This window comes from Pristis pectinata, chromosome 5 (assembly GCF_009764475.1).
Source record: "Pristis pectinata isolate sPriPec2 chromosome 5, sPriPec2.1.pri, whole genome shotgun sequence".
In the NCBI taxonomy this organism is placed as follows: domain Eukaryota; kingdom Metazoa; phylum Chordata; class Chondrichthyes; order Rhinopristiformes; family Pristidae; genus Pristis; species Pristis pectinata.
Window position 1 is genome coordinate 18,834,292 of NC_067409.1, and position 22,734 is coordinate 18,857,025.

Below are 22,734 nucleotides of genomic sequence, written 5' to 3' on the forward strand. Positions count from 1 at the left end.
GGAGATTGCAGATGCTGGAATCTGGAGCAACAATCTGCTCAGCGGGTCGAGCAGCAGCGGGGGGAGGAAAGAAATTGTTGACATTTGGGGTTGAAACCCTGCATCAGGACTGCGAGCAAAGAGGGCAGATGGCCAGATGGCACAGAAAGGGTAGATACTCATCATATGTTTCCATGGTAGAGTATTAAAAACAAGAGACCATAGGTGTAGGGTGAGAGGAAGGAGTTTTAAAGAGAATTTGAGGGGAAAGTATTTTTTTTAAACACAGAGTGCTCACTGCCAGAGTAGACGGTGGAGTCAGATACAATCACTGCATTGAAGAGACATTTAGACGGGCACTTGAATAGGCAAGGCATAGACTTAATGCAGGTAAATGGGATTAATGTAGATGGGCTGAAGGGTCATTTTCTATGCTGTACATCTCCATGACTACAAAGAAAAAATAATGAAAATCTTTTAAAATCTGGCTGTGCTTCCCAGCCCTTACCTCCATTGGCGTCAGTAAGATCCGTCCGTCTAAGAAATCCCAAGTAACCTGTTCGGGCCCATACTGTTTGTGTATCTCCAAAGCTCAAGCGGGAGTTGAAATGATCTGACTGAAGAGATTCATCTCCATAAATGGTGAAATACCCACTCGCATTATGAGCACTGTGAACCCAAATCTGTTCATTTGGGAAAGAGATGTGAATCATTGTTTTCGTCTCAATCCAGCAAAATACTGCTTTTGCAATCTGTTGCACAATCTCCACAATGCCTTTAATATCATAAATAACAAACACATTAATGTTTACAGAAGTACGGTGGGAGAAGGTGGAAAGAACCAAAGGAGAAAATTAAGACACAAATAAAAGGATGAAAAATAAGAAAGTACACTGGAGAGAGATAGAGGTAGTTACAAGGGAGCTTCCTCAGTCTTCAAATAAAATTGGCGTTCACATTCCAACAGTAATTTCCACTAAAGGGGAAGTGAATACCCTTGGGCTCGGTGCCTATCGGAGATTGAGGGGCGACCTTATAGAAGTGTTTAAAATTATGAGAGGCATAGATAAGGTGGATCTAAGAGTCTTTTCTCCAGGGTAGGGGAGTCCAAAACTAGTAGGCATAGATTTAGGGTGAGAGGGGAAATATTTAAAAGGGACCTGAGGGGCAACCTTTTCACACTGAGGGTGGTGAGTATATGGAATGAGCTGCGAGAGAAAGTGGTTGAGGGAGGTACAATAGTATCATTTAAGAAGTACTTGGATAGGTACATGGAGGGGCGGGGCTTGGAGAGATATGGGCCGAATGCAGGAACTTGGGACAAGCTGGGTGGACACCATGGTCGGCATAGACTCGTTGGGCTGAAGGGCCTGTATCCGAGCTGTATCGCTCTGTGACTCTACACAATCACACAAGTCCATATCGTGCTGTGATCTTTATTCACAACATTAAATAGAAACCCCATTTTACAGGAATGTCACCAGCACTTTAAGCAGAGAGGCAGCTCTCTGAACCATAAAAGACGCAAGGAAAATAAGTTCGCCCAACTGAGAGAAGGCCAGAGGTATTCCGAGAGGTGGATGCAAGTGTAAAGTTAGTACTTTGTTTAGAGGCTCGAAATCTAGCTTTATTGACACCATCTGTAGTTCAGCTGGGGGCACCCTTGCTTCTTGTTCAAGTCTGACTCCAGAGACTTCAGCCCAGGCTGACACCACAGTGTAGCAAGGAGGGAAGATGCTCTCTATTGTATGAGATAATAGACTTGAGGCACTTGCTGCACACAATGTTGAGTGGCAAAATACCCACAACACTCTTTTGAAGAAAAGCAGAGGAGGTAGCTGCGATCTCCAGGACAATAGAGCAAAATAGCACAGACAGAATAGTTTTCTCTCACATTATACTTCATGGGAACTTGCTGTGCATAAGTTCATTGCCACATTACCTATGTTACAACACGGGTCTTTGGCTGTAAACTCCTTGGTGGTCCGTGAAAGGGGCTTTGCAAGTGAAAACTTGTTCATTTTAAAATAATTAAAATAAACAAGAGTCTTTAGTGGACCCAGAAGGGAAGGGGGAGGGGGAGGGGAAGGTGCCGAGGTGACCCTGTTTGAGGGCGAAGGGACTTTAGCGAGTACAACCAGAAGTGTCCCCCTCAGGGTGAAGCAACCGGCCCTGCGACACCTGTTCAACTCCCTGCAGCAGCCACACTTGCTGTGGACCCACAGACAGTGGAATCAGAAGACCTAACTCCGTCATGAAAATTAAAATGAACAGCAATTGAGGAAACCTCTGTAACCAAAAAGTGAGATTAACCGAGCAAGATACATCTGAAATCGCACGGCAGGGTTAAATACAATTAGCTGCTCAGATGAACAAACTCTTAACGTACAAATGGGCTGTTCCTATTGCTGACATTGGCCTGGCCCTAGGCAGTGAGTGCCGAGAGCTGGCGAAGAGCAAGTGGAAAGACGACCAGAGAAAGAAGGTGACGTCACGCCTGTGAAATCCCCCAAAACACGGCTAATCCCACACAGCTGCTGACCCAACTTTCTCAGAAGTTTACTGAACAGCTACAGTACGTTAACTCATTCAGAGTGGGTGCACATTGCGATAGCGTAGAGTTTTCACCGCCCAATGTGCAATTAAATCAGCCATTCATAAGATAAGTTGAATTGCATCACAAAGAAACCGGTTTTTAGTGGATAAAGAAATTGTGGACAATTCACCTCGCCAAGGTGCGAGTCCCCAAGTGGTCCTTTTGTTTCAGGGTTGGCAATAATTATTCTCACTCCAGGAAGGATCTATAAGACAGTTTACAAAACACAACATCAGTCAGTGTAATACACGACCCTTTTCTTTTAAAAAGTACAAATTCACAGTGGGCACCATTGTACATTTCATACATGCTGGATTATGAGCACAGCTTCCTGAACCAAACTTGCACAACTAACCATTAGCCTACAGAGAATTCTTAAAACATGATTTTCAGAACCTGACTGCCAATGGCAATGCGAGTTCATCAGTACTGATCACAACCATAAAGGTTCAGTTCAGATCTCTCAACTTCCTGACTTCAAATGAAAATAAAATTCCTTTCTCAAGAACCTGTTCATAACTGCAACCACAACCCATACCCTGTCTCCCTAAAACTCCTGGTCTTTTCCAATTATTTTATGTCCTTCTTATCATAGATAACAACTGATACTCCTTACACAGGAGAATTGGCAGATAATTTTGTTCAGGCAAAAACACACAACTGTTTTTGACTATACAGAAATCCTCCTTACAAGTTATGAATGATCATCAATACCAAGTAGTTTGCTTCCCCATTGTAATAGAAGTTAAATTAAATACCATTATAGCCCAAGACAAGATGTCACACCAATGTCTTGGTTTTAACAGAAGTTCTACCTCCTTCAGCGTCAGGTACATTGTGTTCAACTGGTACCATGAATCAGATCCCGTCTCAGTCCCTCAACAGCTCATCTTATCCACCTCATTGACTTTCAATTGCCCATTGTTTGTGGAAAGGATTTTCCAATGCATAGCATACACAGGGCATTTCCCTCTCAGACACTCAAGTTGCCACCCTTTACTTTCCCTAATCTGTTTTTCGTCTTCCACCACTTCATTACATCTACTCGCTCTGTTCACCAACCAATGTTTCTATCCTGGCTTCGATAGCTCCAGTGTCTCACATAGTAGCTGCTTCCTCAGGCTGAACCTCAGACACCACAATGGGCAGGGAGCCCTTCAGATCTGCAAACCTTAGGTAATCAATCTTACCTTTGTTAAAAAAGTAACAAAGGATTCCCCCTGCTCCTGACTGCAAGTAAAGAACTTAGAGTGGTCGACTGTAATGCATTTCCAGGGTTTCATTTGAGTGGTTTATTGTTTGGTTTAATATTCCATCCTTGTGGCCAATGAGATGCAAGATCGTCTTTACTTTAGTTGGTTTTGGTTTATTTTGCATAGCAGCTCAATATGGGATGTAAAGTTTTCTTGTCACTGTCTTCATTGTTTGGACAGGTTACTTGCATTGCAAATCCAGTGGCCCGAGTCATTATTTATTGCATGGTGTAGTATCTCACATGTTAGCTGTGGGAGGAACCTTGCCTGACGTTCAATGTCTGGAATAAGACACGGCTTCTAAAATTTTATGGTGATATCCACTAACACTCTGACACCATTTATCAGTGTCACTCTCTAAGATACTGGAGGGTAGCTGGTAAATTAAACTAATAAAGAAAATTTAGAAATTTAGAAGAACTACAGAGGATGGAAATCTGAAACAAAAGCAGAAAATGCTGGAAACACTCTGCAGGTCAGACAGCAGCTGTGAAAAGAGTGGAAACTTTTCAGGTCAAAGGCCCTTCATCAGAACAGGGAAAGAGGGAAAACAAGTTAGTTTTAAGTTCCAGGCACTAAATGCACCTGCAACTTAAAACCAACTTAATTTCTCTTCTTCACTGTTCTGATGATGGGTCAACTAACCGTAATGTTAACTTAATTTCTCTTTCCACAGCTGCTACCTGTGTTTCCAGCATTTTGTGTTTTAAACTGGACTTTTTTTGAAAAGCAAAAGAAATTACAGGGAGAGAGAATTACCCTGTGCCAACTATCAGACAGGCAATCACTTCCAGCCTCTTCAACACTCTCACTGGAACATTGTATAGTTGCTAAAGGGGTACACATGAATCACAAATGTTACAGGCATAGATCCAAGGTCAGAGCAAGAGCAATTCTTGTCCTCTGGATCGTCTCTTCCTGGGATTTGACAAAAGGACACCCAGTTAGAAGGTGACCCAAGCAAGGTATCACGAGCATTGTAGCAGCCACCACTGCAGACAAGGGAGGAAGGGAACAAAACAAAAGGCAGCCACAGAAGCATGAAGGCAGCCGTTCTTTCAGCACTTTAACTAGAAGTCAAGACCACTGGCTTTTGGACAGAAATATGGATCCATTATAGGTTTTGTGGGCTTGTAAAAGGATCCATATTCTGTCCTCAGTTACAGATGCCAGATGGTGATACCCTATTGGGGTGGGGCTACCTGTTCAGACAATTGCCCCAACCCATCAAATCTGGAAATGCAGTGTCCTGATCTGGTGTAGCAAACCTCAAACAAACTGCACCTATCCGGCACCAGGGGCAAGGGTTGTGAGAGGTATTGTAGGGCAGGAATTCGTCCTTGCCTGCTGTGTCAACATAGTTGTGGGCAATATTGCATCTGCTTCTGAATCACAATATAGCCAATTTCAGAGGTGAAATCCAATCTGTGGCAGCTTCTGCACAGTGTGCTTAGGGCACATAACCAAATTTCTACTTGAAAATGTTGCAGTTAAAATCATAAATGTGATTTCTTTTCCAGCTTGTATCTTCAAACATCTACAAGGCACAAGTCAGGAGCTTGATGGGATACTCTCATCTTCTTGATGACTACAGCCCCAACAACTCTTAAAGAAATTCAGCGCCATCCAGGATAAAGGCGGCCATTTGAGTGGCACCCCATTAACCAAATTGTTCTCTCCACAACTGGCATATAATGGCTGTTGTACCGCCCGCAAAACACACTGCTGTTATTCACCAAGGTTACTGCAACAGAACATCCCAAACCCGCAACCTCTACCACCAAGAAGGACAAGGGTTTTAGATGCACCGGAACACCACCACCTGCAGGTTCGCCTCCAAGTCACACCACACGCTGACTTGGAAACATATCATTGGTCCTTCACTGGGCTGAATCCTCAAACTCCCTACCTGAAAGCATCAACAGATGAGCTGCAGTGGTTTAAGGAAGTTGCCCACTACCAACTTCTCAAAGGCAGTGATGGATGGGCGATAAATGTGACCTTGGCAAAGGGTGCCCACATCCCAATAAATGAATAAATAAAAAAAGCTGCTAATCGTCTACCTCACCTGCCCCAGTCAACTGCTGAGAGTTATGCAACTGAGTCCCAGGATTGACTCACCTTCCACCTTTGTAAATCTTTTTACGTGGACGTTACCAGGACTGGAGGGTTTGAGTTATAAGGAGAGGCTGGATAGACTGGGACCTTTTATCCCTGAAGCTGAGGGGTGACCTAATAATGGTTTAGAAAGGCATAGATAAGGTGAATAGCCACAGTCTTTTCCCCAGTGTAGGGGAGTCTAAAACTAGAGGATATAGGTTTAAAGCGAGAGGAGAAAGACTTAAAAGGGACCTGAGGGGCAACTTTCTCCCCTATACAGATATGGAATGAGCTGCCAGAGGAAGTGGCAGAGGCTGGAATAATTACAGCATTTAAAAGACATTTGGTCAGGTACACGGATAGGAAAGATTTCGAGGGATAAGGGCCAAATGCAGGCAAATGGGATTAGCTCAGTTGGGCAAATTAGTCGACATGGATGAGTTGGGCCGAAGGGCCTGTTTTCAATGCTGAATAACTGTACGACTCTTTCCTGATCCTTTGCAATTAGTGCACTGCCCCCACCATTGGATTATGGCAGGCATGAACTTCAGTAGAGGACGACACTGCTCTCAGGGAAGGAATTCCAATGAAGGCAGCTCATCTTCGACATAAATAAACAACCAGGATGTTTTCATTAAATATTGAGGGAAGAACTGCCAAAACACACTTCTTTCCACTCTGGCTGAACCCAACCAAGCTCTGCCAACTGCAGGAGTCGCACATGACGTTAATTTTTACTAGTTTCAATTTAGTGCCTCGTGGACAAGAACAAACTTCACAAAAGAAACTCAGCTGGTAGTCTTGAGCACAAAGCTGGCCGGCATCCAAGATGATATAATAATGCAGTGTTGTACATTTATCTGAAGATAAGGCAGAATTACTAGCCCTCATTTTCGGTTTTCTTTCCACTACGTTTGATCCTTTCAGCGCACACATCCTTCACCTTGCTGAGCATAAAATTCAGTTTGTGCTTCTGGAAATATCAACACACACTTAACTGCAAACACCTGAATACTTGCTTCTTGTTTTTAAAATCCATCTTTGCAAAATAGAATCTGTTACTCACTTTTCCGGACTCCATTAGTGGTAGACTGTGGGGAGATCCTCTTTCCACTAAACGGACCCTGCAAGCAACAAAGGGGATGTCTTGTAGGCTTCTGCTAATAGCCACGTCTATGTAGTACAAGAGTCTAAATTCCCAAAAATATATTCAGTAGCAGGTTCAAAAGATTTCTCCCAATGTAACACAATCTGCTGTTATATTAAAAGTAGAAAAAGCAAGCAAAGGAAGGAAAAGACAGCAACTGCAGCTGCTTTGTTATTTATCAACCCCCGGGTCTCCCTTTTATACAGTAAGTTTATCCTTGTAATATTTTTTGACCACAGTCACAGTAACTCACATCTGTGTTAAATTATTTTAGAATCAATAACTTTTTATCCAATCTGCCAACAATAAGCCATAGCCGACAATTTCCCCATCTTATATTCCAATAATAATGGAAACAAGGTTTTAAAAACTTAACTTATCAACGATGAGGAGTAATTTGTAAGCTCTCACAATTACTATTTGATTGCCCATTATTTTAAATGCCATCTCACCACTGCAAAATTATCCACTCAATTATAATTCAGATTTGTGCTATACATGCTTAAAATGTAAATGCAATTTCCTTTAGATCTGATGCAATAAACTTTGAAGTATGTTTTTTGTTATTTGTTAAATGTACTATAGAATTGCAGGCCTCAATAAGCATTAAGCTAATCAATAGACATACCATTTCCATAAATACACTTCAATCAGACTCTGTGCAGTTGCATGCATCGATATCAGTGCTTTGTCTTCCAGTGATCTATGCAATTTAAGCAGCAGAAATCATTTAAAACCTTGCCTCCCACATTTTAGTTAATTGATTTGTTCCACCAGGACAGACTTTTCAAACAGCTTGTCTGTCTGGGCTTTTTTGTTGGCATTGATCTCTAAAGTACAAACTATAGTTTGGTTAAACTTTATCCAAGGAAAACTATAGTTATTTCACCTTTTGAAATGGTGGCCATACCATGCTCACCCCACTACCAAGCAACACTACAATTGGCTGCTTCCCTCTAAGTCTTTCAGTCTTTCTGTGCAGTTCACCGTATGACACTCATGTTTCCCTCCTTCCTATGAGCTGGTCGCTAAGTGTTTCCCTACAGATAACTTGACTGGTAGGTCATCCTTCAGAATTTCTGTTAACTCCACCACTGTCAGCATTCCAACCAGACCATTATCTCCACACCCTTCCTTCTCAACCAACCACTTCCCTCCTCATGGGAGTTTCCCATGCCAATGTGTGAAAAGAAACAGGGGCCCTTTTACCTCTTCCCTTCCCATCAAGTGAAGCAACAATTGCCTTACACTTCCTCCAGTTCAGTGTACTACATTCGGTGCCCACAGTGTTGCCTCTTCTACAATGGAGAAACCAAATCCAGATTGGGGCATGGCTTTGCAGAACACCTCCATTCCCTATTCTTCATTTCCTGTCTATTAACCAACCCTTAGACAAACCAGTATATGAAACCCCCTAATGTCATTGGTCCAAAATTGCTCAGTAATCTCAAGTGGCACCTTCTCGAAGATTCTCTGAAAGTCCAGATACAACCTGCTTATCCACTCAAATTCTGACAAAGGGTCTTCGACTTGAAACATTAAGTCTGATTCTCTTTCCTTAGATGCTGCCTGACCTGCTGAGTGTTTCCAGCATTTTGTGCTGTTCTTTCACATTTCCAGCACATTGTGCATTGATTTTCATCTTATCTACTCCATTGGTTACAACCTTGTCAAACATTATTTCTCTTTCATAGACCTGTGCTAACCCTGATCAATCCTATTATTATTTTCCAAATGTCCTGTTACCACTTCCTTAATTATCATTTCCAGCCTTTTCCCTTCTATCGATGTTAGGCTAACTACTCTGTAATTCTTTGTTTTCTCTCAGCCCCCTCTCTTAAGTAGGAAGGTCACGTTAAATGCAGTTACAATCTGCTTTATTGGGAGGATGCAATGCCAGCCAATGGTACTATTCTGACAAACAGCAGGGGGAGCTATCCACGTTTCATTGGCTAATACTATTCCTCAAGTATACCACTGAAAGATATTATCAGATCATTATTCCACTGGCTATGGGATTTGCTCATGCAAATAGGAGACCATCTTTCCTGTACGGCCACACTTCAAAAACCCTGTCACTGGCAGTATCGTGCTTTGAAATATTCTGAGGACATGAAGCTCACACTAGACAAGCTTTTCATTTTTACCATAGCCCACTGCCCGGGCCCTTCGTGATTCACCTCGCCCACTGCCCAGGTCCACCGCCAACCACCACCACCGCGCCCCCCCCACCCCCGATTCACCTCACTCACTGCCTAGTACCCTTGTGTCATAGCGTTAGAGTCATACAGCACAGAACCAGGCCATTTGGCCCACAACATCCATGTGGACCTTGATCATGATCCACTGCATCCACTGGCTGGATCCTTTGCGATTTACCTCACCCCCCAGCTCCGTGCCTTATTTTGTTGGCAGAGTTGACTCACCAGCTGCCTGAGATTGTGTAGATCTTTCCCCCCAGTGATCCTGGGCAGTTCATTTGTTATATTGTCATTTTTACAAGGTTATTTGGAACCTGATACTCCCCTAAATTTCTGGCACTGCACAGAGGGTTGCTTTGTTGTGAATCATTATTAAACCATGAACCCCTTTCATGTCCTGCCTCACCCCGGCCACTGCGACACGGCTAATCTTAGACATTGCACCAAGCCTCGTTCACCCTGCTCTGTGCCAGACTCTCCTCCTTGGCCTGGGTCTCAACTCACCAGTGGCAGGTTCATGGAGTTGCACTGTATTGTAGTTGCGTCAGGCAGTGTGACCTGGTGGCACCCATCTCTCCTCCCCCTGACATGGATGACCGTTGGCTTCGAGGGGAATCCACCCTGTGGTGGGTTTTGCTATGAAGCCCTGCTGAGCATCCACATGTTCGCTTTGCTCAGCTGGAGCTGCTGGCTTGGGGCTGCCAACCTGGCAACGCACTGGGTTACATGGGACAGGTTGTGTGGAAAACATGGTGTCAGATAAGGAGAGGCCTTGCAACTGAATAAACTCCATAACCCATGCGTAGAGGCTACAGAAATATTTTCATAACTTAAGCAATAAAATATGCAAGTAAACCAAAAAATAAATAAAATGTCAGCAAAGAGCACAGTACACGAAATCCAGCCCAAACTGTCACGCAAACCTGATGGACGAAAGATGTGGAAAGAAATATATTTATAAAGGATAGGCAGTAATGGAAAAGGTCAAGGAGAAATTATATAAATAAAAACATGAGAATGAACAGCAATCCTACTCCACTCCTTTCAGACTGCCTTTTCCATGGCACGTCTAGGGTTGAACAGTAGTCTTGCTCTACACCAGCTCTGAACACCAGTGCATTGTGTTTTCTTCTTCCTCATAAGATCATGAGGGGCATAGACAGGGTGAAAGCACAGTGTCTTTTTTCCCTGGGAGGGTGCTTAAAATCAGGGATGAGAGATTTAAAGGGGACACCAGGGGTAGCTTCTTCAAAGGGTGGCATGGTACTTGGAATGAACTGCCAGAAATAGTGGTTGAGGCGGGCACATTAGCAACATTTAAAAGCCATCTAGATAAGTACATGCTGCAGAGAGGTTTAGAGGGCTCTGGGTCAAATGCAAGCAGATGGGACTAGCTCGCTGGGCAACACAGTTGGCATGGACAAGTTGGGCCGAAGGGCCTGTTTCCCTGCTGTGTGACTCTATGACTCACACTGACATGTTTTATTGTAATTTGTGCAACCAATGTTGGGATCAAATTAATGAATAAGAAGGTCATTAGAGAGACCTGGTGTTAATGGGAAGACACAACATCCAACTAGTGTACAAAACATCTAAATGCAGCTCAGGAAGCAGTATTACATTTAATCTGAATACTTCCTCCTTTAGACCCATGTTCATTTGCAGAATTTAAGTTTAAAAAAAAAGTGCCATGTCTGATGCTGATTCCAGTAATATCAAGCAAGTTGTAAAAAGTGCCAGTTTGGAAAGTTAATGTAACACATTTGGATGCTTGATTCTGTGGGCTATTAAATGTCAGTCAGTCATAAGGTTCGTAGATAAAAATTGATATACATGAGGGATAATTTCTGTTAGGTTCTGGCAAATTGACAGGAACTGCTGTTCACAAAGAGATTCATTTTCTATTTGGCTTGAACAATTTCAAATACCTTACATTTCCATTTCCTGGAATCCACAGCAAAAGTTAGTTCACATTGCAACAAATGCTGACTGTTGCTGAGAGAACTAGCACTTAAATATATTTCTGCTTAGTACCGTGAAGAGTCTGAAAAATAGCACAGCTACCGAGAGAACTGTCACAACCATGTTTTAAATGCCATTAGCTGAAGACTGAACATGAAAAATTAAAACCTCAATCTTACCAGGTCATAACTACCAGCTAATAATGAAAATATAGAACATGGAACATTACAGCACAGTACAGGCCTTTCGGCCCACAATGTTGTGCCAACATTTTATCCTGCTCTAAGATCTATCTAACCCTTCCCTCCCACATAGCCCCCCGTTTCTCTATCATTCATGTGTCTATCTAAGAGTCTCTTAAATGCCCCTAATGTATCTGCCCCCACAACCTCTGCCGGCAGTGCATTCCACGCACCCAGCACTCTGTGTAAAAAAAATCCCTGACATCCCCCTTACATCTTCCTCCCATCACCTTAAAATTATGTCCCCTTGTGTTAGACATTGTCACCCTCGGAAAAAGTCTCTGACTGTCCACTCGATCTATGCCTCTTATCATCTTGTACACCTCTATCAAGTCACCTCTCATCCTCCTCCTCTCCATGTACAGGCAAGAAGCGAGGATGATGTTGGTATTTGATAATGTTCACCTGGAAAATAAACGGTGCATGGCCTCCAAGGTTAGTGCATCTTTCCCAAGGCGTGGAACCCAAAACTGCTTCAGATCCTCGAGGTGTGGTCTAATCAGGGTTTTAATTAGCCCCACCCCTTTGCAATCCTCAAGATGCAAGGGCCAGCATTTCATTAGGTATATTACCTTTTTCCGTACTTCTCTAGAACATTTTAATTATGTACACACATTTTCTTTGGACCTGCAATGTCTCTAGCTTTTTACAACTTTTTTAAGGATCAGGCAAAATATTCTAAGTTCACAGTGGATGTTTTCAATTTGCTTATATTGTAATTAATTTATCACAGTTCTGCCCATTTGCTTGAATATATTCATGAACCATTTCTATCTAAACTACTTACAATACCACCCATCTTGGTGTGAGGTGTATCAAATTTTCTTTTCACTTCAAGGACCTTCCATATTATTTATCCCTCTTAGGGTTAAAAGTTCCACTTGAGTTTCTCTGCAAACTCCATTATGAATTTCTAATACATACTATTTACAATTATTCATGATTTATAACAGGATAACATTCACTTTGAGAAATAATTTCTGATTAAACTTGTACCATGGAGTTTCTTCTCTTTACTCACTAATATGCAAGTTGCACTATTTCATATTAAAACCCCTCATCACTGGGAACAATTTATTAAGAAGCCAAAAAGCAAGAAAAACTTCAGTTGTTGGAAATCTGAAATAAAAATGCAGTTCTGAAGGATCATCAAGCTGAAATGTTAACACTGTTTCTCTTTCTACACATTCTGCCTGACCTAATGAGTATTTCCAGAATTTTCTTTTTTTATTCCCACTAAGACAGTAAGTAAATTGTTATTTGTTAATATATTACTGAATTTCCCACGGGTTCCCCTGCCGTACATATTAAAGTCCTCAATTTTAACCAAATTCCAATTGAGTGCTTTAGTTCATTTCATCTATCCTTTCCTAATAGTTTACTTGTCGCTGAATCAATATAACAAATGACAATATCAATGCTAATCTAATCAGTAGACCATATTCTGTACAGTAAGCTATTTTTTCCAAACAGCGCTCTTTTCATTAATCACTTTCCCAAATCAATAATGAAATACAAGAACAAAGATGTTAAATTCCATGTGAGGGTATCGGCTATGGTTTATAATGACAAAAGCATCCAACCGTCCCATAGCGGGTAATGCTTTTGGCAGACCTTTTCAGTCAAAAACACTTACTAAAAATGGACATCACTAGTGACAGCCCCTTAAGGTGACCCTATAAAAATAAATGGAGTTGTCAATTCTGGCACTATCAGCTACCCAACCATAACTTGTATTCTAAAGCATACTACTTCCCTGATTTGTGATTTTATGGTTCAAATTATTACTCAAACTCTTTGTGTAATGAGGTGTAAAGACATCTATGAACTAGTGGTAACCAAAGCAGTCATGAGAGCTACAAAACATTCCCTAATGTATCGAGGAGTAGTAACCTGATACAGATTTATAAGTAACACTACAAACTTAACCACACAAAAAAAATAATTTTCCTAATAGTAGCTAGTCCACAACCTGTGACTAATCTGCTTTTCAATAATTGGATGAGTTTAAAAGATCCAAGCAGAAATCTGGTGTCATTGGTCTCAATAGAAAGCTACAGTGAATTAATTATTTTATAAAAAATTTAAAACATGATTCGATACCTAATATACGAGACCCTGCATGCAGGCAGGCACATGGGCACAATTAGGGGTAACAGCATGCCAAGTAATTTGATCTGGGGGTGGGCCAGTGTTATAGGCAAAGATGATTTCCAACGTAAAAGATTGTGTTTGAAATTCTGCAAACGTCTGTGTTTGGCTGAACTGATTATGGTTGAATTGCACTCAATGTACAAAATATAAGAAACAGAAGTAGAAAATGGCCATTTGGACTCTTGTTCCTGCTCCACCATTCATAAAATAATGAACTTCTATCTTGGTACCACTTGTCTGCATAATCCAATGTCCCTCGATTCCCTTAATAGACACCTTTTCCCTCCATAGATGCTGCTTGACCCCACTGAGTTCCTCTAATATTCTGCTTCTCGTTGCAGATTCCAGCACCTGTGGTCTCTTTTGTCTTCAAAAATCTATCAATCACTGTCTTGAATAAACTGATTGAGCCTCCACAGTTCTCTTGTATGAAGAACTCCAAAGATTCATTACCGAGTGAAGAAATTTCTTCACATTTCAGTCCCGAATAGCCAGTATCTTATTTTGAGATTGTAACCCCACTTCTAGAACCCTAGCAAGGAGAAACATCAATTCCACATCTACCCTGGCAAACCTCGTAAGACGAGGTTTCATCGAGATCACCTCTCATTATTCCAAACTCAAGCCCCTGACCGTTTCATGTCCCCTCACAGGACAACAATCTCACCTCCTCCCAGGAATCAATCTGCTGAACTTTCATTGCACTCCTTCCATCACAAATATTTCTTTCCTCAGGTAAGGGGCTGAGACCTGGATACAATATTCCAGGTATGGTCTCACCACAGCCTTATGTAATTGTGGTAAGATGTCTTCAACTCTCACTCACACTTTCTCGCAATGAAGGCCAACCTACTATTTCCTTTCCTAATTGCTTGTTTCCCTGCATGTTAACTTTCAGTCATTCATGTACAAGGACACTGAGGTCCCTTTGAGCATCAATGTTTCACCATATAAAAATTATATAGTTTTGTACTTTTTTCTACCAAAGTGAATGATCTCACCCTTTTTCTCATTATATTCCAATTGGCATGTCCTCACCCAATCACTTAGTCTGTCTATATCCCCTTGAAGCTTCTCTGCATTTTTCTCACAACACTCAATTGCACCCAGCTTTGTATCATCATCAAACTTAGATATATCACACTTGGTTTCTTCATCCAAATCACTGATATAGATTGTGAACAGCTGGTGACCCAGCACCGATCCCTGCAGCACCCAATTGTCACAGTATCCCACCATAAAAATTTTTATTCTGATCTGTCTGTTAATCAATCCTCAAACCATATTACTCCCAATTCTATGTGCTTTTTTTTTCTAATAATCTCTGCATGGCACCTTATCAAAGTCCAAACACAGTTCCCCCCCTTATCTACTCCATTGATTACAATCTGAAAAAAGCTAAGATTGTGATCTCTCTTTCTTAAATTTATGTTGACTCTTGTCAAATCCTATTATTATCTCTAACTGCCATGTCACCACTTCCTTAAAATAACAGACAATAGCATTTTCCCCCACTAGTGATGTTAGATTAAATGATCAGTAGTTTCTTGTTTTCTCTCTCCCTCTGTTATTAAATAGTGGGGTTGCATTTGCTATTTTCCAGTCTGTAGGAATTATTCAATAATCCATGGAATTTTGGAAGAAGACAACGGGTCTATCCATTACCTTGATAGAAATCCTTTTCAAAACCTTGGGATGCCAGTAAACAGGTCCTAGGGATTCATTGGCTTTTAGCTCTATTAATTTCTCCAGTATCTATTTTTTAGAACAAAGAATGGTACTGCACATGTCTGTGCTGAACATGATGCCAAATTAAACTAACTCTTTTTCTGTCTGCACATGATCCATATCCCTCCATTCCCTACATATTCATGTGTCTAATAGCCTCTTAAATACCACTATCGAATCTGCTAGTACTACTCCCCCCACCAGCCCATTCCAGGCACCTATTATTCTGTGTAACAAAAAAACTTGCCTTCAAAATTTCCCCCTCTCACCTCTAATGAGTTTCCTCTGGTATTTGACATTTCCACCCTGGGAAAAACATTTTCATTGTCTACCTTATGTCTGTCATGATTTTATAAACATCTATTAGGTCTCCCCTCAGCCTCCACTGCTCCAGAGAAAACAAACCCCCAAGTTTGTCCAACCTCTCCTTATAGCTCATACCCTCTTCTGTCTAAATGCCTCTTAAATGTTCCTGTTGTATCTGATTCCACCACTTCCACTGGCTGCACTCTGTGTGTGAAGAAAAATTGCCCCACTAAGGGGCAATTAGTTCAAAGGTTCCCCCTTCTCACCTTAAATCAATGCCCTCTAGTATTTGACTTTTCTGCCCTAGGAAAAAGATTCTGATTATCTATCCTATCAATGCCTCTCATAATTTTATATACTTCAATCAGATCGCCCCTCAGCCTTCAATGCTCCAGAGAAAACAATCCAAGTTTGTCCAACCTCTCCTCATAAGCTAATACTCTCTAATCCAAGCAACATCCTGGTGAACCTCTTCTACACCCTCTCCAAAGCCTCCCACTTCCTTCCTGTAATGGGACAACCAGAATTGCTCATGATACTGTTTTGTTCTGTTTTTGTAGTAAAACTAATGCTGATTCCTTTCAGCTTTGACTTACTCCAGTCTGATAGCCCTCTACCACTTTGGGAACTTTACAGTGTATTCATCCATGAAATGTTCTTTTTATTGGAAAATATTCTTCTGAGTTATCTGCTATTTCTTCATACCCCAATATAACGTCTGCTACCTCAGTCTGTAAGGGATCCACATGGACTTTTGCTAAACTTTTCCTTTTTATATATCTATAGATGCTACAAACCTACATAAACTACCGGAAACTCCATCCCACTGTAAACTCCCTTCAGTACACTTCCATTTCACCACTCGCCCACATCTAAGAGCTATGTCAAGATGTATCCCGATTTTTGTCTTTATGTAGGTCAGAGGAAAAATTGCCTTAGAAAGACATTCAATTCTGGTTGCCCCATTATAGGAAGGATGCGGAGGGTGCAGAAGAGGTTTACCAGGATGCTGCCTGGATTAGAGGGCATGTGCTGTAATTAGAGGTTGGACAAACTTGGGCTGTTTTCTCCAGAGTTGTGGAGGTGGAGGGGAGACCCGATAGAAGTTTATAAGATTAGGAGAGGCATAGCTAGAGTGGACAGCTGGTATCTTTTCCCCAGTGTCGAAATGTCCAATACTAGAGGGCATGCAATTAAGATGAAAGGGGGTAAGTTCAAAGGAGATGTTCGGGGCAAGGTTTTTTTTTACAGAGAGAGTAGGGGGTGCCTGGAATGTGCTGCCAGGGGTGGTAATGGAGACAAATACAATTGAGGAGTTTGAGAGGCTCTTAGATAGGCACATGAATGTGCAGGGAATGGAGGGATATGGACATTGTGTAGGCAGAAGGGATTAGTTTTGTGTAGGCATTTAATTACCAGTTTAATTAGGTTGGCACAACATCGTGGGTGAAAGGACTGTTCCTGTGCAATACTGTTTTATGTTCTAAGTAAAGGGTTCCATTCAAAATCTCTAGAACAACAGAGGATTTGTATTCCCTTAAGTTTAGAATGTTGACTGTTGAAGGGCTATCAAAATAAGAAGGTAAAGAAAAAAAAGAATTTAATACATGGGTGCAGTGTAGTTGCACTATGTACATGTTTAATTGCCACTGGGGAATTGTAGAAGGAGTGCATGCCGTCCCCAGGTAATGAATGGATTCTGTTTTTATACACTTCTATAAGTCGATTTTGTCCATAAGTGGGAAAATACACAAAAAAAATCACTTGATATGGTAACCATACCTCCACAGTGATGTAATGAATGGCATAAGAAAAAACAATTACTGAAAGTGGAGAGAGAGACAGAGAGGAAACTAGTTCTGTCATTCGTAGGAACGAATGTATATATGTATGTCAGACTTTTCAATTTAATAATATTATGGGAGCTCCTCTGTGTCTGTAAGTTAGTCGTCCATATCTGGGGATGGCCTGTACACATGGTTAAAATTGGAGCTGAGCCATTCAGGAGTATTTCCTCCTCAATCAGAAATCCACCATCAGATTTCTGAATGGTCCACAAACACTACCTCGTTATTCCTCTTTTGCACTATTTATTTATTTTTGTAACTTATAGTAGTTTTTGTGTCTTTGTCTTGCATTGTACTGCTGCCGCAAAACAACAAATTTCATGACAATATGTCAGTGATAATAAACCTGATTCTGAGCATTTTGTCCTCACAGAAAGGGTGGTATGAAACAGTAATTTTCTCTCCCATAGTGATGATGAAAGCATCAAAACTGAGACCAGATTGTTGTCAAGGAATAAGAGAAGTCAGCCAAATGGACGAGGTCCACATCAGCCATGCTCAGGTCCGACAAGGTACAGGCAGGAGAGGCCAGAGAACTTTCCTCTTGCGCTGTGATGCAGCCAAATGTCACTACCAATTTATGCCCAAATAGGGAGATAGAAAAATTCCCACACAACGTGGAATCGCAGAAAGAGGCCATTCAGCTCATCATGTCCCTGCTGGCTGAAGAAGTGGCCAGCGGCTAATCCCACTTAAATCTATCTGAATTCAACAATATCTACGGCTTCACAGTTGCATTACATACATAGAACAGCACAACACAGGAACAAGCCCTTTGGCCCACCATGAATGTGCTGACCATGACACTAATTTAGACGAATCCCATCTGCCTGCATACATATCCCTCCATTCCTTGCATGTTCATGTCTAAATACCTCTTAAATGTTCCTGTTGTATCTGCTTCCACCACTTCCACTGGTAGCACATTCCAGGCATCTACCACTCTCTGTGCAAAAAAAATTGCCTTGCTACTCTTCTTTAAAAGTCCCCCCCACCTTCACCTTAAATCTATGCCCGCTACTACTTGACATTTCTGCCCTGGGAAAAAGACTCTAACTATCTATCCTATCAATGCCTCTCATAATTTCATATACTTCAGTTTGGTTGCCCCTCAGCTTCCAATGCTCCAGAGGAAACAAGCCAAGTTTGTCCAACCTCTCCTTACAAGCTAATACTCTTTAATCCAAGCAACATCCTGGTGAACCTCTTCTGCACCCTCTCCAAATCCTCCACATCTTTCCTGTAATGCGACGACCAGACTGCACACAGTCCTCCAAATGTGGCCAGACCAAAGTTTTATCCAGCTGTAACATGACTTCCCAAATTTTATACTCAAAGCTCCAACTGATTAAGGCAAGTATGCCATACACCTGAGCCTGAGGGCACATACAACCAGGCTCAAGGACAGCTTCTATCCCACAGTGATAAGACTATTGAACAGTTCCCTTATACGATGAGATAGACTCTTGCCCTCACAATCTACCTCTTTATGCCCTTGCACCTTATTGTCTACCTGCAATGCACTTCCCTGTAGCTGTGACACTTTACTCTGTATCCTGTTATTGTTTTTACCCTGTACTACCTCAATGCACTGTGTAATGAATTAATCTGTACGAACAGTATGCAAGACAAGTTTTTCACTGTACCTTGGTACAAGTAACAATAATAAATCAATACCAATACCTTCTTTACCACCCAATCTACTTGTTGCCACTTTCAGTGAGCTATGGACTTGCACCTCAAGATCTCTCAGTACATCAGTGCTCCTAAGCATCCTGCCATTTACTGTATACTTTCCACTTGCATTTGACCTCCCAAAGTACAACACCTCACACTAGTCCACATTAAACTCCATCTGCCATTTCTTTGCTTATATTTCCAAATGACCTATATCCTGCTGTATCCTTTGACAACCTTCCTTTTATCCACATCTCCACAAGTTATGTGTTGTCTGCAAACATATTAATCAGCCCATCTACATTTTCGTTCAATTTATTTATACATATCACAAACAATAGAGGTCCCAGCACTGATCCCTGTGGAACACCACTGGTCACAGACCTCCAGACAGAATAACACCCCTTCACCCTTACCCTCTGTCTTAAATGGCCAAGTCAATTTTGAATTCAATGTACCAATTCTCTGTGCCTCCCATGTGCCTTAATCTTCTGGATCATCCTACCATGAGGGATTTTATCAAGAGCTTTACTGAAGTTCATGTACACAACACCCACTGCCTTACTTTCCTCAACTATCAAATAACTCAATCCAGTTTGGAAGACATGACTTACACCGCACAAAATCATGCTGACTATCCCTAATAAGTCCATGCATTTCCAGATGTGAGTAAATCCTACCCCTAAGAACCTTCTCTAATAATTTCCCTACCAATGCTCACCGGCCTATAATTTCCTGGTTTGTCCCTGTTGCCCTTCTTAAACAGAGGAAAAACGATGGCTCTTCTCTGGGACCTCACCGATGGCTAAAGAGGATACAAGGATCTCTGTCAAGCCCTTAGCAATTTCCTCTCACCTCTCTCAATAACCTGGGATAGATCTCGCCAGGCCCTGAGGACTTACCCATCTTAATGTTCTTCAAAAGACCCAGCACCTTCTTTTTGGTATCAACATGCCCTCGAATATCAACAGAGCCCTCTCTGATCTCACTATGCTCCATACCCTTCTCCTTGGTGAATACCGATGCAAAGTATTAATTTAGCATCTCGCCTACTTTCTCTGGCTCCAGGCATAAATTCCCTCTTTGATTCCTTGAGTGGTCCTATGTTCTCCCAAGCTACCATCTTGTTTTTAATGTATGTATAAACAGCCTTGGAATTTTCCCTAATCCTATTCACCAAGGACATTTCACGTCCCTTTTGAGCCCTTGTAATTCCCTGTTTAAGTTCTCTCCTGCTCCCTTTATATTCCTCCAGGGCTGTGTCCAATTTCAGCTTCATAGACTTTACAAGTGCTTCCATTATCATTTTGACCATATTCACAACATCTCTCTTCATCCAAGGTTCCCAAACCTTGCCATCCTTGACTTTCTTCCTCACAAGAACACGTTGATCTTGAATTCTGATCAGCTGGCCTTTAAACGATTCTCACACGTCAGATGTGGACTTACCCAATAACAGCCGCTCCCAGTCTGCAATCCCCAGCTCCCACCTAATACTGTTTTAATTAGCCTTTCCCCAATTTAGCTCTTCCAAGGTCCAGTCTTATCCTTATCCATAACTATCTTAAAGCTTATGGAGTTATGATCACTGTTGCCAAAATACTCTCCTGCTGAAATTCCGATCACCTGGCTAGGCTTGCTTCCCAATACAAGATATGTAGTTTGGTTGGACTATCTACATACTGTGTCAAGAAACCCTCCTGGATGCACCTAACAAATTCTGCCCCATCTAAGCCTCTGGCACTAAGGACGTCTTTGTCAGTGTTGGGGAGGTTAAACTCATCCACTACAGCAATTCTGTTGCTTTCACATCTTTCCATAATCTGCCTCCATACCTGTTCCTTTATCTCCTGCTGGCTATTGGGAGGCCTATAATATAGCCCCATCACAGTGATTACACTTTTCTTACTCCTGAGATCTACTCATATCACCTCAATGGATGAGCCCTCCAGGAAGTCCTCTCTGAGTGCCGCTGTGACATTCTCTCTGATCAGTAGTGCAGTTTCGTCTTTTGTATCCCTCCCATCGTGTTGGGTAAGAAATGCTAAACATGCAATTAAACATGTACATAGTGCAATGACCTTCATCCTCACCTGTGATGTTGGCGCTAAATTATGCCCTTGCTCTGAAGCTAACATCCAATGGATGTTGCGTAGGAAACAATGGATCACGTACTTGCTAAACACCATGCTGTAGCAGAGATAAATGGCTACACAACCAGATCAGAGCAAAACTCAATGGTCTTACATACTCATTTGGGAATACTGGTGGATTTAGAGTCATAGAGCTATACAGCACAGACATAGGCCCTTTGGCCCAACTCATCTGTGCCAAAGTTGTCTACCTGAGCTAGTCTCATTTGCCTGCATTTAGCCCATATCCCTCTAAACCTTTCTGATCCATGTACCTGTCCAAATGCCTTCTAAATATTGTAATTGTGTCTGCCTTTGTCACTTCCTCTGGCAGCTCATTCCATATACTCAACACCCTCTGTGCGAAAAAGTTGCCCATCAGGTCCCTTTTAAATCTCTCCCCTCTCACTTTAAACCTATGCTCTCTGGCTTTAGACACCTCCACCCTGGGGAAAAGACTTTGGCTAGTCACCCTATCCACGCCCCTCATGATTTTATAAGCTCCAGGGAAAAAAACCCCAGCTTTCCAGCCCAAAGAGTGAAAGGAGTTAGAGAAGCAAATAGGATAGCGTACCAGAGGGTTATCCAATGCAGTGCAAAGAGCAATGACACTAAGTGAAGCCTTGCCATGATCAAAGAACAAATACATAAATAAACGTAGCTCTATGAAACCAGCAGCATCATAGTATTCCACTATACTGAGAGGGCAAAGCAAGTAGGAGCTCAGGTTGCAAATAGGAGCAGTTGTCGTAAGGACTCGAGGGACTGAATTATAGGGAGAGGTTAGACAGGGTGGACCTTTACTCCTTGGAATGTAGGAGACTGAGGGGTGATCACATCGAGGTATTTAAATTATGAGGGGCATAGGTAGGGTGACCAGTCCTTTTTTCCAGGGTTAGGGAATTGAAAACTAGAGGACCTCATTTTAAGGTTAGAGGTGAAAGGTTTAATATGAACCTGAGGGGCAACTTTTTGTTTTACACAGCGGGTGGTAGACATATGGAACCAGCTGTCAGTGGAAGTGGTTGAGGAGGGTACATTAGATACACTTAGGAAGTAAGCGGACAGGTATATGGATGACAAGGGCTTACAGGGATATGGACCAAGTGCTGGGAAATGGGGTTAGCTTGAAAATACATCTTGGTCGGCATTGACACGTATGGGCTGAAGGGTCTTTTACTGTGCTGTACAACCCTATCACTCAAAGTGAGTACCCATTCCCCAAAGTTTGCCAGAAATCAATAGTTTTAAAGAAAAAAAATAAGGGAGGCTCATTCCTTCAAATTCCCTTGCAAGCTATGTATAAGGAATTAGATGGCAAAATTTTCACCTCAAGTTCATTCACTGCATTGTTACACACTGTCAGTTGTTTATATCATTTCAAACTTGCCCTAACATGTCCATACAACT

At 41.8% G+C, this 22,734-nt stretch overlaps 1 protein-coding gene across 2 annotated transcripts in view; it reads right to left on the reverse strand.

Annotated features, from left to right (window-relative positions):
• Positions 1–22,734, reverse strand: part of LOC127570339 (disco-interacting protein 2 homolog C) — a 504,340-nt gene that overhangs the window by 8,940 nt on the left and 472,666 nt on the right. For both annotated transcript variants that reach the window (XM_052015787.1, XM_052015786.1), the window contains 3 exons: positions 6,995–7,052; positions 2,706–2,780; positions 488–662 (listed from right to left, as the gene is read on the reverse strand). In XM_052015787.1, the coding sequence (XP_051871747.1) occupies positions 488–662; positions 2,706–2,780; positions 6,995–7,052 (308 nt within the window). The remainder of the gene's footprint in view (positions 1–487; positions 663–2,705; positions 2,781–6,994; positions 7,053–22,734) is intronic.